We start from the raw sequence: 20000 nt of genomic DNA, 5'->3' as shown, positions 1-20000 counted from the left end.
GCCAGCAGTATTCATTTGTAAATTACAATTTGCTTCTATTTTCACGTGAGCGCTCTTTTTCATATAATTATTCCAACTTAAACTAGCCAGAAATAATACATTTCTAAATCTCTCAGAGAGATTTATGCAGTAGTGATATGATGAAGTAGTTGCATGCTGTCAACTTAATGTGACAGTCCCCTGAAGGGAATAATACTACTGTTGGTTAGACCTGGGAAGCTGCACCACTTCCTGTCGGCCTTGACACATTTCCTGTGTCCTTATGTTGTAAACATAAATAAACATAAATGTTGTAAACATAAGGACACAGGAAATGTGTCAAGGCCGACAGGAAGTGGTGCAGCTTCCTAGGTCTAACCATGAGTAGTATTATTCCCTTCAGGGGACTGTCACATTAAGTTGACAGCATACAACTACTTTAAACTAGCCACTTCTAAACTCTTACCCAAAATTAAAAATCCTTAATTCAGTTTGTTTGATTAACATTTTTGTCAATTACATTTTACTTTGTTTCCAGTCTGTAAAAGCATGTGGCTAACAAGTGCATTTATCTTTTTTGAAGACAGGTGAGGGTTGTCAACGAGGGCATTCAACTACAAAATCTGCCTCTAAAAATTCCATCCAACACAACTGAGCATGGAAAAGTGGATGTTAAAATGAGGATATTTGAATGTGTGTTTACGTTAGTGAGTTCATATTTACCTTGCATTTGTTGGTTTGTAAACAATAGCTTACTGATGGCATCATTTCCTTGCAGTCTACCACAAAAACATGCCTGGGCTGTTAGTTGCTCGATAGACTAAGAGATTATTTTCTTACTTGTAAACGAGTGGGGCTGGCAACAGGAACTATGTCTGACCCTTGTAAGCATGGAAAAGTAGATATTAAAAAATGATGATGTAATATGTATATGCATATATTTGTGTGTATGTGTGTGTGTGTGTGTGTGTGCATATATATATATATATATATATATATATATATATATATATATATATATAATAAATATGTATATATATATATTATATATATATTTAATAAATATGTATATGTGTGTATACCATATATGCTTATATGTAACAGATGTAGGTATATATGTTCATACTGAATTGAAAAGAGGTGTGTTCTAGTTTTCCTCATCTCATTTAGCATGCTTGCTAACATTGCACATCCACGAGAGCATGCTCACTGTTTCTTTCAATTCTTAAGAGACATCCAGGTATTTAAGAGAATCTATTTCTCAGTCTTTTGTCATCTCTTTTGTGAAGCTTAGCATCTTGAGACCAACCTTCACTACTACTTTGGCCCATGTCTTCCTGGGCTTCCCTCTTCTACAAATTCCATCCACTTTGAGTGACCAGCACCATTTTTTTTTGCAACTGCCCTCATCCATACTCGTCACATAACCAAATTAGTGCAGTTTTCTCTCATGTACATTACATTTGATTCCTTTTATGCCTAAGTTTTCTCTCAATACATTAGCACTTTGCCATATATGCACATCCAATGGGGCATACTAGGTTCATTCCTCTAGTCTTTGCATGTCTCCTGCATTCACGGCCTGTGTCTCACTACCATGTAGCATTGCTGTTTGCACACAAGAAACATACAATTTGCTTTTCATTTGAGGAGAGAGACCTTTTGTTTCCAACAGAGGTAATAGCTCTCTGAACTTTCATCCTATTCTTATTCTAGCAACTGTACTTTCAGAGCATCCTCCTCCAATGCTAATAAGGTTACCAAGTTAACAGAAACTATTCACTACTTTTAGGGAGCCTCTTGCATTATTTCAGGAAACCTATTTCTCTTGTGTCCTTCATGTTCTTTGCTCCTGTGCATTTTCCATATACAAAAACTTTTCTCTGTTAGCCTTCTTCTATTTATTTTAAGAATACTTGTTTCTTGAACTGACTTGCAATGGCTGCAGGTATGAGTCCTAAGGGGTCTATTTAAAAATATATTTTCATTATATCTCTACATTAACATAAAACCTATGATTGGAGTAGAAGGAGGAAAGGAGTCTAATGTCCATGCCTTTCCCAAAGCATTAAGACAGCATAGACAGATAGTATGAGGACAAAGTTTTCAGTGGCTAGCCATAATTAATTGGTGACAGAAATTTAAAATAATAGATATTTAGTTATTATATGCAGTGAAAAGTGTCAGTTGCTTGATCATTCCCTGTAAGAAATATCCATTTATAGTTTATTAGTTCTAACGAGATTACAGGATGGAGGAATAGATATTAGCAATGCATGTAAGATAGTTCTCATTAAGGATAAAATCTCATGTCAAAGATTCATACTTTCTAGGAATTTGGAATTTATGCATTAATTTGTAATCAGGAGACAGCCAAATCTCACCACACTCTTAGTCTATAGTCTGCTTCTGCTGTACCACAAATGAATTTGTCCATGTCTGCTTCTGGGATGGTTTCAGAAACATGCTAGTTTTTATGAAAAGCTGATGGTTCCTAGCATCTCCTTTTAACCAAAGCTGGGATTTGGTGGCATCATTTAAATGGAATTAATTGCACAATGATCAGCAGATTATGAGTGAGAGGGAGTAATTGTTACCAGTACATAACAAGTACTCTATCGATCCTAGAAGGTTGAAAGACAAAGTTGACTGCAGACAAGATGAAACAAACATCACAAGGTATTTGTGCAACATTCTGTCAATTGACCGTCCATTTTGAAGAAGATTTGGCTGCAATTTCTAATGGTAAAACAACCACATACAGACTTGTTTGTTGGCTTGTGAGAATTATGTATATTTGTCATGGTGGGCACAGGATGGTACTAGGGACCAAACTAAGTAAGGTATCACTATTAATAAACTGGAGAAAAAAGTGAATCAGATAGAAACCGATATTCCTCCCTCATATACCTAAAGTCTTGTTCTCACATATAAAAAGCAACAATTATCAAATGGGCAGTAAGCTGTGCAGGGATTGGAAATAGGTATATTCTTTTATTCTTTTACACATTTCAATCATTTTACTGTGGCCATGCTGGAGCAACATCTTAAAGTGTTTTAGTCAAAGAAATCGATCTCAGGACTTATTTTTTGTAAGCCTAGTACTTATTCTATTGTCCCTTTTGACAAACTGCTAAGTTACAGGGACATAAACATGCCGGCATTGACTATGAAGCGATGGTAGGGAGAGAGGGGGACAGACAGAGATAAACATATATATGGGAGAATTTACAAAAAAAACAACAGACGAAGACAGATGGTGTAAACAACAAATGGATCTAATCAAACACAAATTTCTGGACTCTACCTTCTTTCATTCTAGATTTATTTATTCTGGATTTTTTTATTCTGAACTCTACACTCACCGGCTGCACCTATCCTACCCACGGATTACACTGGACCTATCTACTGATTTGTAAACATATATATATATACGACAAGCATCCTTTAGGTTCTGTCTACCAAATCCACTCATAATGCTTTGGTCAGCCTGAGGTTACAGTAGAAGACACTTGTCCAAGATGCTATGCAGTGGTACTGAACCCAGAAACATGTGGTTGGGAAGCAAGCTCCTTACCATACAGCCACGCCTGCACCTATATATATTATTTCAGTTAGCTGAAGCCATAAAACCCAGAAGTTTCTGCAGCTCAGAATGCTTCATCCGATGGTAGAACACATCTCACTGGTCAAACAAATCCTTTTCTTATGTGATTCAGTTTTAAAAAAGAAACAAAAAAAATTTAGAGCTATCGATTAGGGGAAGTAATTCTCACATCACAATTAAAGGGAAATAATTTAAAGTATCCCGTAAATTGTGTTAGAAGAGGTACCTCTTAATCTGAGTTAGTTGTTAAAGAAACGTTATTAAACCTAGTAATTGAATAACAGGCTAAAGAGACGATTCATTGAATAACTGACTTTTTGTTAGGATAAATAATTAGATAATAATTCAGAAATATCACAACAAAACACAATTGGAGTATATTATGGCAATATGTAGTGGAGATAGCGGTGATCTGAGAATAAACATACTGACCCTGCTAACCACTGTCATAAACAAAAAGGAAGAAATATTTTCTGTTTGCATATTAGGAAACTTAAATCACAATCCTTTTAAACACACTTTTCTTCAAAACACATTCCTATTACAAATTGGTGATATACTTGATCCATCAGGACAACTGCCAAGAATCCTGGCACTTAGAAACAAGCAATACAACGAGTTTTCTAAAAATCAAACTCATAGAACAAACTTTCTTGTTTTTTTTTTTCATCACCACTCTTTCACTGAGTGAATCACTTACATAGGAACAGATCTGTTATATGCAGATGCTGAGAGGACATAGCCTGTACTTTCTTCCTTCAATTTGTTAGTTCATCTGAGTGGATTAGCTACACATTGGTGGATAGGTTACACACAAGTTTCTATAAAAGACACCCTACTCGGCAAGGATTTGATAATATAGGTACAAACAAGAGCCATTAAATGAGACATTTCATCTAGTGGGTCAGTTTCACACAAGTGGATTAACTTCATTCAGATCACAAGAATTGGTAAGGGAGTTAAATTCAATATTTAAAGTTTAATTCAATTTGAATTAACAGGTTGTATTTTTTGAAGTCTTAAACTGAGACTTACAGGTAGACTATTTAATTGACAGATACAACATTTAACAAACAACCAAATCTGACTCCAACACCTAAGTATTTTTGGTTCCAAACACAATTTTGGCGTCACATTTATACACCTAACTGACCTAACTCCTTTCAGTATATTTGTCTTCAGCTTTTTAGGTAAGTGTGCTCTTGTTTCAGCTATGAATACTCAGATTGCAATGAAGGTGTGACTTCACATGTGATACCCCAGCTGAAATTTATACCCAAACTTTAAACATTCATAGCTTACCAACTTAGCCAACAAGAAGGAACAATTCAAATATATAACCAACCTTGCATCCAAATGTGTAGGCACTTATATCCAGACATTTAAGCCTACATTGCAGGATTTACCAATATGAGCGTGTGTGTGTTTGTGTGTTTCTACCATTTAATATACACATCTGTTGTTTTGCTCCACCACAGTTGCTATCTGATAAAAGGATTTTACATCTGCAAACTCATGAGTAATAGCTTTACAACTTCAGCCAAACTGACTAACAATAAGACAGGTATTGAACACTTTTTCTTTAGTTTGTTACTACCGTGTGTGTGTGTGTGTGTGTGTGTGTGTAAAACAGAACTGAAAAGATGGTTCTTAAAATTATTTAATTATGTCATTTTAACACATGTTTAATGAAGATTATGGCTGAATTAAGCAATCTGGGTCAGGTAAGTTCTCTAGGTCTTCACTTCATCACAGATTCAGAATCTGTACAAACTGCTGAAGTGAAGACTTAAAAAAACGTATCTGGCCCAGATGACATATTTCATCCATGATCTTCACTGAAACACATATAAGATGATGTAATTTAGATAATTTAAGAACCAACTTGCCCCTTTTGTCTTCTACATCTACTCTATAATCCTTCTAACTATGGAGACTAGTGAAAGGAAACACGGACAATAATACACAAGTACTTTTTGTAGTTTTCTTTTTTGATGTATAAAGCTGCACATAGGATTCTAGATACCAGTTATACATCATGCCATTTAAAATGCAATATACAAATATATATTGGGTCATTCCATAAATAATGTGGTTTTTTTCAATTGCATGAACTAAAAGTCAGAAGGCGGTGGGATAAACTTCCTGCATCAACTTGCTATAAAAGCAGGTAGTAATTTTACCTTATCCTTATTCTTAGTGCAAGTTTTGAAAAGTTCGATTTTAACAGTTATTTTTTTCAAAGCTATAATGGAAGTGACAAAGGAGCATATTCAGCATATTTTGCTCTATGAGTTCAATAAAGACAACAACACACCAGAAAGTGTGAGGAATATTAATGCAGTATATGGGGATCAGACAATAAGTGTAAGCCAGTGTCAACGGTGGTTCCAGAAATTCTGAACCGGAAGCTACAGACGAAACTAAAAGACAAGCCTCATCCTGGAAGATCTGTAGAGCTTGACAAGGATGTCCAGCAAACCAGGGTGGAACAAAATTCCATTGTAACTGTTGAGGAACTAGCAGAGAGGCTTAGATTTGATCATTCAACCATTCATCGACACTTGCATGCCGTTGGAAAAGTCAGCAAACTGGGTGAATGGGTTCCTCACAAACTTTTCACATCTAATCGTGCACAGAGAGTGAATATGTGTTTTTCTTTGCCGTCACATCTCACAAATGAATCTTTTTTGGACTGAATAGTGACTGGTGACAAGAAATAGGTTCTCTATAAAAATGTCAAGTGCCAAAGACAGTGGGTAGGGAAAGGAGAAACACTTGCACCCCAGGCTAAAGAAGGTCTTCACCCATGTAAGGTGTTGTTATCTGTTTGGTGGGATATAAAAGGTTTAGTCCACTATGAACTTTTAAACCCAAACCAAATGATAACAAAGGAGATCTACAGTGAGCACATTGAGCAGCTAAAGTCAGCGCTTGAAGAAAAATGACCATCTTTGGTTTCAAGATGAAAAGTGTTCTTCCATCAGAATAATGCTCAGCCACACAGTGAGGATGACATTCCAAAGGCTGGAGCAGTTTGAATGGGAAGCGATGCCCATCTCACTATATTCACCGGACATTACCCCATCTGATTATCATTTATTCTGCAGTCTTCAAAATCATTTGGACGGAAAAAATATAAATGCTGTAGACAAGGTCTGAACAGAGAAGTGAATGTTGGAAGAGGGGTCTTGCAAGTTTACCAGATAGATGGAAAAACATTGTAGAAAATGAAGGAGTATATTTTAGATTAAAAAAGAACTTTATCTTAATTTTGAAAGATAAAAGAAGTAAAAAAAAAACTGCATTATTTATGGGATGACCCAATATATACACAAAAGAGAGAGAGAGAGTATATCTATACTACACATGCACCTACACAAAAATTTGTACAAAAATAACTTTACAGTTTAGAAACAGCTGGAGACTTATGGTTACTTATTAGGTAATATAAGAATCATCTCGTGTTTTTCTGCCCTTCAATATGAATCTTTTTGATTTGGATTGAATTTCATGTAATTGGTAATTATTTTATTTACTCCAGGGAGATTGATGACAATGTTGATATCTATTATGATTTGAACTCAAGAAATCTGAGGCACTTAACCAAATATGGATTATTATATTTCAAGCTAACTTCAACATCTTTTACTTTACATTTACTTGTAGACAAATAGTATGTAGAAATATTTATGACTTTTTAAAAAAATAATTCTAACATTCATCCATTCTAGGATAATTCAGTCATTATACAAAGTGAGTCACACACTTACATGTTGATATAAATATTGATATGTATACACATACATATTTTATACACAGACTATTCACTCAAGCATTGCATAAACTTTCGCTTGACAACTTTTTATTAAAACTGAGATTCCTCCTTTTTTTTTTTGGTTTGTCTGTTATCTTTTTCTTTTTCGATATTACAACAGTCCCAGCTTTTCTGAAGTTGCTTTTATGACTTGAATAAAAGAGAAAACTCAGATATTTAAACATGATAGCATGATTTGAAGACCAAATTTCCTGAATGGATGTAAAGTTACAGAATATGTGCAAAGGAATGCCACCAAACTGAATACAAATTTGAAGGTCTTCACAGAGGAAGTTCGACTTAAGGCGCTTGTTTTCCTTTTAGTTCTTCACAGACAAAGGAACGTACACATTTGATAAAGAATGGTATAAGAAGGTTGTGTAAAAAAACAACCATCCAGTTCAAGAATAGACTTGATGATTATTGGAAGAGCATAAAATTTCAAAGGCCCTAACATGCAGAAAGGGTATATAATATATAAGCTGTAATTCACAAGTTTTTGCACTGCAGCCAAAAACAAAAAAAAATTGATTAAAAAAATATTGTGAAGCATGATTTCTTTCTCATTAAAGTAATGAGTTGCAAAACTAATCAGTTGTTGCCTTAATGGTGGCATCTTCTAGATAGAAGGCTGTTTCAGGAGATGTTTCAAGTAATGTCTTGGCTGCATTCAAAGAGGTGGACTTTAGTGCAATATCGAGAGTTATACAAGAGTATGTGTGAAAACAGAATATCAAACGTCGGACGGTGGGGGAAAAAAAAAAAAGATAAAAAAAGGGAGATAACTTTTAACTGGCGACAGTTTTACACATTGCGTTTCTATCGGGGATAGAAGCTGCAATCAGTGAACCTTCAGAACAATGTGGAGGTGTACAACACTTCTAAACCAATCCTACAGTAAGTCAATGAAGAGGTGGGGGAGAAATAGAAATAAAATCATTTCTGTTGTTACTATTTAGACTCCAGCAAAATTTTGATTAGAGGTGTTCAGCAATGTCTATTCCATCATTTTTCTTTACTTTTCCTTTCTTTTTTTTTAATTTTTTTTTTTAGATATATAGTTTATATAGGACTACGTTATTCAGTATGTCCTTTCTTTTGTTTTAAACATTAGGGAGTGATTTGAGAGAGATTTAGTTGATTTTTCTAGTTGGTCAAGTAACTATATAGTGACTCCCTCTTGTCTCAAGTAAGATTTGGAGTGTGAAGGTGAGACAATACATGCAACAGTTAGTAGTTTGGAAAATGCACAAAACGTATGTGATAATGTGGAGTATATTAGAGTTATATGCAGTCATGTTTTAGTGAAAGAGAGCTGAAACTATAGAGAACCAGACTTTAGATGTTTTCAGGTATCTAAAGTTTAGTTATTTGTTCTACAGAGTTCAAATTCTACTAGAGACAAATTTATTTTGCATTATTGTGGAGTTGGCCAAACAAATACCTGTAATAAATTGAAGCTGTATATATTGTCCATCACCATTTCCTATGAAAAGAAAAAAAAAAAAAGATTTGTGCCTTGCCTAAATAAAAAATTATAATATGAAGTTTTATTCAGTCTCAGTACTTGATTGGTACTTTTTTTAACAACTTTGGAGGGATAAAAAGCAAAGTCAACCTTATATGGATTTGAACCCAGCTAAATTCTACTAAGCATTCTGTCGGATATGCTAACGTTTCTATCATCCATCACCTTAGTGATAATAATGGTTTCTAATCTAGGCATAAGGCCAACAATGCTCATGTTTGCCATATTTTACCTCACTTCAATTTAATAACGATTACATCATCATTATTATCATCAGACTCATTATTGTTTAAATGTCCACTTTTTAATGTTGCCATGTCAGACGGAATTCATTGAAATATTTGCTACAGCTTGATGCCCCCTCTTGTTGCCAACCTTCATCAGTTTCCAAGCAAGGAAATATTACCCCATGGTCAAGCTTATTTTTATGAAGATTGGAAATAAACAATACCGCTTGTATGACAGTGATGCTCCTTTACAAATACTGAGCAATGTCAAGGCAAAGAGACATAAACACACACACACACACACATGATGGGTCTCTTTCAGTTGCTGACTCTCAAATTCACTCAGAAGGTTTCAGTTGACCCAGAGTTATAGTAGAAGACACTTGTCCTAGATACAGCACAATGGGACTGAATCCAAAGCCACATGGTTGGGGAGCAAAAGTCATTAAAGAGCCAAATAAAATACTTTATGACATTTGTTCAGGGACTCTGCACACTTACTTCAAGTACTGGCAAGTCAACTTCACCTTTCATCCTATGAGCGTTGATAAAATAATGAACCAGTCAAGAGTGCTTATTTGGAATAGTTAGAATATGAGACAAGATGGCTCATGGAATCTGTTTTGGCTCTTTTTGTTCTGTGTTCAGATTCACAACCTTATTAAACCTTCTTCAAAAGTAAGATTTTGCAAAGCACTGCTGTTGATTCTGATATGAAAAAGAGACTGCTTACGGAACTTCAACGAACTCATAGAAACTAATATGGTACAAGGTTATAAGAGCCCTATGTATATGGAGGGTGCAGGAGAATTTTCATTTCATATACATACATGCATGCATCATACATGTGTATGTTGTGTGTGTGTGTGTGTGTGTGTGTGTGCATGTACATACACACATACACACACATGTATGCCATGTTTGTATGCATGTATGTGTATGTATACATACATACGTACATACATATATATATATATATATATATATATATATATATATATATATATATATATATATATATATATATATATATATATTATGAGTTAGTTGTCTATAAGTCAGAAAAAAAGCTCACTCAATATGAGTAATAGTGCAGTTATATTTTTATATATCATTAAGCAGTCTATTACTGGTTATGGTATGTAACTTGTTAGAATGTTACAGCTAGTTTCACACTGATGATTACAGCCCAGCAGTCCTGATGAGTTTTCATACATCCTGGCCAGAAATGCATAGTTCTTTTTTTTTTTATATATACTGGAGATATATAGACTCTGGTTGATGTTGGCAAAAAGAAAAAATGAAATGAAACTTAGTGAAAAAAGATAACATTTTTCTAGAAAGAAAAGAAGAGTTATTTCTCATATGGTGTCCGTCATGAGTGACACATAAACTCTGTGTGTGTGTGTGTGTGTGTGTGTGTGTGTGTGTGTGTGTGTGTGTGTGTGTGTGTGTGTGTGTGTTTGTTTGCATGCGTGCACGTGCTATTCCCTAATTCAAAAAGAGACATAACCATGTTGCCAAAACAAAATTCTGCTCATCAGGGCAACATTCGAAAATTTTGCTTTTTTAGTTTAGGAGAGTGTGTAGATTGTGAAAATCTTTTTAAAATGATACTCCTCTCTGCTAAGCAGAGCCTGCATCTTTTACTTCCATCCAGATATGGTCAGACCATATGCACAATCCAAGCGCTCACCTAAACTAGAAAAGCAAAATTTTTGGATGCTGTTCTGATGAGCAGAAATTTGTTTGACAACATGGCTATGTCTATCTTTGAATTAGGAAATGGCATATTCATACACACACACACACAGTTTACATGCTTCACCCATGGCTAACATTAACTCATTGGAAATAACTCTTCTTTTTCTCTCAAAAAATATTTTTGCTATGTTTTGTTCTATTTCTTTTTACCAACACTGAGCTACCCAGGCTCTATATATATTCTTCAGCATAAAGAAAGGCCATGTACTTCTGATCAATATGTCTGAATAGTCATCAATGTTATCAAGATTTAACAGTCAGTGTAAAAGTGATGGTAACCTTCTGACCAGTTATATGCCATAACCAGTAATATATTGCTTGACAATATTTAAATATATTTCCATATATATATATATACACACACACACACACACACACATATATATATATACACACATACATATATGTGAGTGTGTGTGAGTGCTTATATACGCAGGATGTATATTCCAGTATACCTCAACACAATCTATTGTATATTCTTTTAATATTATCCATAAATATGATGTATTGTTGATAAAACATGTGATTTATTTTATACAAATCAATAACCAATATAATGTTCAGCACTCGTTTGCCATTGGTGGAATCTACCCACTTTCAAGACAAATATCACAAACCAGCAGAAAGCTGCTAGTCTTCAAAGAAAATCACATCAAATCAATTCAAAAAATGGCGCTGTACATGAGATTTTCAGATGGGTGTCTGTTGCTCTGGGTTTAAGACCTTTTTCACATATTTATAGTCTTTTGTTTTAGAGATGCATTAGTTTTCAACTCTTTGGATTTTATGACAAGTTTATATCTTGTCAACAATTAAGGCATGGAAGCTCGGTGCTCATCAAGAAGCCGACACAACTCACGCAATGCTTTATCAACCCCTTCTGTTTCTAAAGCACTGATAGCTATAATTGACCACATTCTGTCTTGTATGTTGCTAAGTCCCATCTCGTCTGATACATTCTCCACAGGAAGGCTTTCTAGAATTAGAAAAATTCAAGACTGTATTAAGATAATAGTAAAAAAATTACTGAAATGTAATTTTATATGAAGTACTAATAATTGTTACAAGCAATATAAAGGACTGTTTAGTGATGAGATGAGAAATCCACTAAATAATTTACATCTACATCTTTTTTCATTTATTGTTCATCAAACTCAAGGTATAATCCTAGGTATACACTTTCAAGAGTCAAGCAATACCTAACCATTATGACATTGTGTGTGTCTGTGTGGAAGAGGGGATTTCATTTCTTCAAAGGAAGAGCTGGTATTTAGATAATGTTTCAGCCATTATGACATTGTTTGTGTCTACATGAAGGAGTGGAGTTTCATTTCTTCAAAGGAAGAGTTAGTATTTAATTGATGTTTCAAGATTCAACCATAAACTCTAAAACCTACCTAGATATTCTAAAGAAGAGGATCATCCATAATTGCATTCTATTGAATTGTGAAGTTCCTGCATATCTTGAAGGCTTCAATAATGTATATGAAGTGCTTCCAACCAAGAACTACGACAAGGTTATGGATATAAGTTAAATGAAGACTTATTGTCATTCCATATTGTCATCACTGGATTTAAAATTATTATAAAATTATAGAATGACAACAGATTGAGGGAAGAGGATTATAAGATTAGTGGCTGAAAGGTTGAGAGTTCGTTTGTATTCCATCAATGTTACTGTGTTGTGTCTATAGACTTGGCGCCTAACTCTCCAATTGATTTACAATAGTGAGTTTCAAATACACAAGTAAAACTTATTACTGTAAGGATCAGGAGAACTGTATATGAATAACTGTTTTATTACCTTCTATGGAAGATAATAACTCAAGTGGGTTGGCAGTAAGCAACAAGAAACCATTGTATTCTGTAGCCAGAAAATGGGATTACCAATTAAATTGGTCAGCTTTATCATTGGATCCAGACTCTAGTTTAGATTACAAGTTATATGTGATGCCTTATGTACATTAACCTATCCAATCTTTAACTGATCACACATACCCAGGCGTTCATTTTAAACGGGACAGCACAACTGACAAAATTGGATTCATCAATGATCATCATCATCATCATCATCATCATCGTTTAATGTCTGCTTTCCATGCTAGCATGGGTTGGACGATTTCATTGAGGATTGTTGAAACCGGATGGCTACACCAGGCTCCAATCTGATTTGGCAGAGTTTCTACAGCTGGATGCCCTTCCTAATGCCAACCACTCTGAGAGTGTAGATGGCTATTAAAAAATAATTATGTTTCAAAATTATCAAATTCTTCAGTAAACCAGCAACTGAATTACTGAAACCTTTAAAAGATAAACTATAAAACAATAATGACAATTATAACACAAATAAAACAACAAAAACAAAACATAATACAGCTAAGAATACCTTTGCTGTCTTGTTTGTTAGCTATAACTAAGAGAGGACAAAGTTTCAGTTCATTTTCTTGCAGGATCTCCCAAAGATCAAGTTTTGCCAATTTTAGCTGCAAAGGTTTTGCACTGTCTATCACAAAAACAATAGCTGAAAAGACAATAATAGATAAATGTTATTATGTATATCAATTGTGCCCTTTTAAAAGACATGGATATTACAGTTTTATTTCTTTATACCTATGAATTTGAACCTGGGATATGTGAGTGCCATAGCTTTAAAAACTATTATATTAAAAAATTGTGTGAGCCCTTTGGAAACCAAGTTGCTTCTGACTGGTACTTGTTATGTGATACCAGCGTTTTGTTTCAAAGAGAACTAAATTTAAATTTTCTATTAAAATTTCTTGTTATTTTATGTTCCAAACCCCCAGCTTAATAATGAAAGAATTAATTTACTACATTCTTCATATAATTTTCAAAATCAAAAGAAACAAAGGCAGTGTATTCCAACAGAAATATTATAACAAAAGGGTTATTGAAAAATGGGATAATTTCTTTGATTTCTTCAATAATGGATGCTCTTAGCTAGTGTCTGGTGAAAAAATACATAAAACGTATCTCAAGGATTTTGTAATGTTTCATTGGATTTGATATTCTTTATTTGATATTCAGCAAGAGGATTAAGGGTTTCAATAGGGTCTGAAAGAGAACATACTATGCTATATCTTTCAGTTTTTATTGCAGATGATTTTGAGGGGAAAATGGGTAAATGCAGGAATGACTGCTTAGAGCAGTGGTTCTCAACCATTTTTTGCCTATGGACCCCTTTAATTCCTATTTTGTTTTACTGGACCTCCATAACCATTGTATTCTTCTTTTATTCTTTTATTTGTTTCAGTCATTTAGATTGTGGCCATGCTGGAGCACCACCTTCAGTCGAACAAATCGATCCAGGACTTTTTCTTTGTAAGCCTAGTACTTATTCTATCGATATCTTTTGCTGAACCGCTAAGTTACAGAAATGTAAACACACCAACATCAGTTGTCAAGCGATGGTGGAGGGACAAACAAAGACACACACACACACACACACACACACACACATATATATACACAATGGACATCTTTCAGTTTCCATCTACCAAATCCACTCACAAGGCTTTGGTCGGCCTGAGGCTATAGTAGAAGATACTTGCCCAAGATGCCACGCAGTAGGACTGATCCCAGAACCATGTGGTTGGGAAGCAAGTTGCTTACCACACAACCACACTTGCGCATATGTATATAAAAAAAATCCTACTGTATTTTTATAATTAAATATTACTAGAAATTGTATGAAAACATTAAAATATTTTGTGTATTGTAAAAGTATAAGCAATTTACTGCACATAAATATTAACAGCAAAATCTTATATAGACCCCATTTGAGAACCATTGACTCAGAGATGCCCTCATTTGCACATCAGTGAACTAGTGATTGTAGCATGTTGACTGATTGAGATGCACTAACACAGAGAAAGACACTAACCAGTTCTGTATTTCCTTCAAGCAGAACCCAATCAGGCAACAGATAACATGACAATAGAATAGTGAAATAGATGTTGTTATTTATCTCACTTGTTCTGTCTTGATGAAGCAGGCTTATGAGTAAAGGCACTCCATTTATGATCATCCTGTTTTTTACTTTAGGGATATGTAGAACTACATTATCTTATACAGTGGTTCTCAACCAAGATCCACATGGCCCCTGAGGGTCCATATAAGATTTGTGGGGTCCATGCAATAAAACAGTAAATTGGAGATCCACAATAGTATTTTAAGAATCCCTAAAAAAAATTTTGCTTTAGATGTATGTATTGGTATGTATTGCAAGAAACATTTAGGGTTCTTTCTCTAACATTTTACATTGTTCAACCTACACGAGTTGATGTGTGAAAAACAAAATAGAAATTTTGAATAAAATAGTAATCAAAGAGGCTATAGGTAAAAAATGGCTAAGAGCCCCTGATCTAATATATCTTCTCCTATCTATCTATCTATCTATCTATCTCTCTCTCTCTCTCTATATATATATATATATATATATATATATATATATAGAGAGAGAGAGAGAGAGAGAGAGAGATCTGCGTATGTGTCTTTGTGTCTGTGCTTGTCTCCCCATCACCATTTGACAACCGGTGTTGGTGTGTTTACATCCCTGTAACTTAGCAGTTTGGCAAAAGAGACCAATAGAATAAGTACTAGGCTTAAGAAATATGCTCTGGGATTGATTTGTTCAACTAAAATCCTTCAAGGTGGTGCTCCAGCATGGCTGCAATCAAATGACCGAAACAAACAAAAGAATACATTTTAATCTAAATTTTTTAACTTTGTAATGGTTTTGCTTAACGTTTCCTGTGAAATGTGCCTTTAATGTTTTTTTATCAAATCTCAAGTGCACCAGTAAATTAATATTGTGCTCCATGAAGAAGATAAAACAATTTATAGCTGTTAACCCTTTAGCATTTAAACCAACCATATCCAGCCCAAATGTTCTACCTATTTTATATTTAAACTGGCCATATCCAGCATCTCACACCTACACTACAATGTCATTCTAAAAATATACAATCACGTCATTGAAATCTCAAAGCAACAAGGTAATGTGTGATTAATTCAAAACAATGTGAATAAATCAGTATTACTTTGACAAAGTAATCTGAATACTAAAGGATTAAACAAATTCACATATACACAAATACACAGAGGTCCATAAAAGCACACACAAACATATGTATAAAATTTCTTGGGTGTGAAATTTTGGAACAAGCAGCAAAATTAAACAAACCTTGAGTTCCTTCAAGAAAATGACGCCGTTTGGGCCGAAATCGCTCACACCCAGAAATATCCCACACCAAAAAGATACGACCATCTCGGGTGATAATTTTCTCCACATTAAATTCCAAAGTAGGATGTGTACTGACAACGGCCTGTTGTCCCAGGAGCCAAGAATACAGCAGATGTGTTTTACCTGCAAGTACATGTTAAACATGTCACTGATATAACTACATATCTCAAGATGTGTTTGTTTATGTGTGTGTAGACATGTGTGTGAGCATGTGTGTGTGTGTGTATATATATATTTATACATATAAGAGGGATGACCACCAAGTGGATATCCATTTTGCTAGAAGTAGACCACCTATAGTCCGACCACTAAGAAAAGATTGTTCTCAAGAAAATTCAGCAAACATCAGAACGTAAGCAAGCAAGACAAATGAAAAGATACAAAATATAAAGATTAATCATAGATCGATCTATATCAGTTTGAGAGATAATATGGTATCCACTAGGATAACTTATCCCTTTTATACTCTTTCTCTCTCTCTCTCTCTCTCTCTCTCTCTCTCTCTCTCTCTCTTTCTATCTCTAATGGACTCTTCTGTTGAAGACAATGTATGAGTGTTCAGTTTTTTACTGAAAGACCTGCACAAATGATTTGTTTATGGTGATCATATCAGCATTGCTAGTACAGGTGCACAAGTGTGTCACACATCAGATGAGCCACGTGAAATTGAATGTTTTGTTCAAGAACACAATACACCACTTGCTCGAAACGAAACGTGAAATCGTCTTTCTTTTCTTTCCTTTCCTGAGCGTCCAATAACACTGTACTTATTCCACGTCTTCGCATTTTTGTTTTTTTCTTGCTTGTTCATGTTTGGATTGACTATGTACATATACATGTACATATATATATCTATATATATATATTTATACACATAAATAAAAACGTGCACACATTCATACATACATACATACATACATAAACACACACACACACACACATACATATATACAGGGTGTGATGAATAAACTGTCATTTAAATTATGCAAAAATGAAAATAACACTGACATCTCACTTTAACAGATATATTTACCAAAATTACATAAAAGTATCTTGAAATACTAATGAGCGAATTTATTCAATAAAATCACCATTAGCTTCAACCACAGCCTTCAGACGACTTTGGAATCTCCTGCAACTCTTCAAGACAGTCTCCTTGTTTAAGTTGGTGAATGCTGCCATAATCCTTGCCTTCAGTTCATCTTTGGTGTTACAAGGAGTTTTGTTGGTCTCTCACTCAACCGTACCCCACACAAGATATTCAAGGGGCTTGCAGTCTGGGGAGTTAGGTGGTCAGATGTTAGAAGTGATGTGGTCGCAGAAATTGTTTGACAGCCATGATTGGGTTCTCCTGCTTGTGTGATATGGTGCAGAATCCTGTGACCAGACTTGGGGTCTTCCAGCAGCCACCATCTTGACCCAGGGCAGCACTACCTTCTCCAGGCACTTGATGTAGGCCTCTGTGTTGAGACTAAGGCTGTGTGGGAAGATGAATGGAAGCAAAACATCGCAATCACTAGTGATCACTCCAAACACAATGATATTGACTGAATGTTTGAGATTTTTATTACTCTCAGTACATGTCTTCAGATTGAGACCTGAACACACTGAAATGTTTCCATTGGAGCTTCCAGCAGCTCAGCATGTCATTTCCAGATTTCTGGCAGCGTGAATTGCATCAAGGTGCTGTTTTCCTCACAGATGGTCAAAAAAGTTTGACTTGACATGTGGTATGTGGGATGTCGACATGTTGGTCAAAGAGATGAATAGTTGGTGATATTAGCTGTTGCAAGGTAACAAGCTGACAGAATCATTAGCATGCCAGGTAAAATGCTTAGTGTTATTTCATCTGTCTTTATGTTCAGAGTTCAAATGCCACTGGGGTTGACTTTGCCTTTCATCCTTTCAGGGTCAATAAAATAAGTACCAGTTGAGCACTGAGGGTTGATGTAATTGACTTACCCCCATCCCCCGAACTTGCTGGCCTTATGTCAAAATTTGAAATCAATATTAGATGTTGTAGAGAGTTCAGAATAGCAAACGATTTGGCTTCTATTCCAGCTGTATCTGTGAAATAAGCATGATACCAAAGTGGAATTATCAGCATTGAGTCATTGAGAAGGATGTCTCCAAAGAATGGTAATGTGAAGTAAATAAATGTCCTTGATTCAGGATGAGAGACTGTAAAATATTTTTCCTGCTTGTAGTTGTTTTGATGAGGAAAGAGGAAAAAGTAATCATGAGTCACAAGTTGCTGTTAACCACTACTTTGATTCCAGTAAGTAACCTTTCTCAAAGTCTTGTACATACTGGGGCAGCAGTCTAGAACTGGGGCAGCAGTCTAGAACTGGGGAAGAAGAGGACTGGGAATTGTAGACCAGCTATTGCAACAGCCATCTGAAGCATTACTCGGAGGACCAGACAGGCCTCTGCAACTGTTCTACCCAAGAGAAATGTTGTAGGAAGCAGTACAAAAAATTGACAGCAGAGCCAAAGGGATTGCCTTATTCGTGTGGTTGTCCCTTCTTTCTTGTACTGTTTATTTTTGGTTCTGATGTATTCCAGCTCCAAGCTGAGCAAATTTTAGAATATCTGTAGATGTCTCACAGTTCCTTAGTTTATTAGTGTAAAATGTATGTGTGCATGTCTATGCATGTAGATGAATATCAGAGATGTATCATGGTGATTGTCACAAGGTGCTTTGTGATTGGTTCTAATAAAATTGGAGAAACATGTAAGCTTTTCCTGTTGCACGAGTGACTTGCTAGGAGCTTAGCAAAAGTTTCTTCTGTTTAAAAAGCACTAATAAAAATATATACTTTTAAAATTTCACATACAACTACAAATGTATCATTTCTAAGATTAGCATTAATGAATTCCCCTCATAAAATACTGAAATCGACTGCTATAAACAACAGCTGTTACTGTTATATAAACAGCCCCAGATTTCGACTTGGCAAAATCTTTGTTTCTGAGTGTGTGTTATTATATTTGACTCTGCTTTTCATCCTTTTGGCAGTCAATAAAATAAAGTATCAGTCAAGATGTAATCAATTCCTCTCCTCCCTTCAAAATTGCTGGTCTTTTACCAAGATTAAAAAAGAATTATATTTGAAAACAAATTATGATCAAATCATATCATGATATTGCAAGAACAAAAATATTTGTAAAGAAAATCACTTTCTGTCTGAATTTGCATTGAATTTATGAGTACTATAACTGCCTATGAAAACAAACACAGAATGCACTCTGGGGGAAATATTTTCATCCATATTTTTGTTACTCCTCACTATTATCCCATTTCCCATCAGTGTCAGGGAGTGCAGTCCTATTTCAGAACAACTGCCACAATATTTTATAACAAGTTACCGGAAAATTAGTTTCCCCAATATCATCCATGATTATGTTATTGAGTGAGGTTGATATTTATGATGAAACTACCACTTCATTACTCGAGGTGCAGTGACAATCTAGTGAATTGATGGAGTTGTTAATGTGTTGTCACAGTATTTGCTTCAACATCTCTGTGTTCTGAGTTCAAATCCTGCTGAGCTCAACTTTGCCTCGCATCCTTTCAAGATTAATAAAAGAAATGTATCAACTTAAAGTGGTGGATTGCCGGAATTATAAAAATGTTGGATGGATAAAAATCTTCTTCCAGCACTTGGCATTATGAGTCTGAATCCCTCTTTGGGATGCCTTTAACAGATTTCATACTGGACCAGGTTTCCAGTTTGAGGATACCTTCCTTCCCATCTAGTTTCAGAGGCCTTGTAATGGGTTATGAGCACAGTTTTCACCCCTTGACTAAAAGA

At 34.9% G+C, this 20000-nt stretch overlaps 1 protein-coding gene across 3 annotated transcripts in view; it reads right to left on the bottom strand.

The window, feature by feature from the left end:
• The window catches only part of LOC106870843 (ADP-ribosylation factor 5), a 56862-nt gene that overhangs the window by 16325 nt on the left and 20537 nt on the right, over positions 1-20000 (bottom strand). Inside the window, exons 2-5 of one of the 3 annotated variants that reach the window (XR_016243665.1) lie at positions 16126-16308; positions 13309-13443; positions 8848-8889; positions 703-860 (exon numbers count right to left, since the gene is read on the bottom strand). Coding sequence is in view for 2 of the 3 variants with exons in the window: in XM_014917074.3 (XP_014772560.1) it covers positions 11735-11898; positions 13309-13443; positions 16126-16308 (482 nt within the window). In the remaining variant the exon portion in view is untranslated. Of the gene's footprint in view, positions 1-702; positions 861-7429; positions 8890-11427; positions 11899-13308; positions 13444-16125; positions 16309-20000 lie in introns of those variants that run through there. The other 2 variants (XM_014917075.3, XM_014917074.3) reach the window with 2 other exon arrangements.

The sequence above is a fragment of the Octopus bimaculoides genome, chromosome 11, assembly GCF_046866305.1.
Source record: "Octopus bimaculoides isolate indiv1 chromosome 11, ASM4686630v1, whole genome shotgun sequence".
NCBI lineage: Eukaryota > Metazoa > Mollusca > Cephalopoda > Octopoda > Octopodidae > Octopus > Octopus bimaculoides.
Note: the sequence above shows the minus strand (reverse complement) of the source record. Positions and strands in the feature narration are given on the sequence as shown.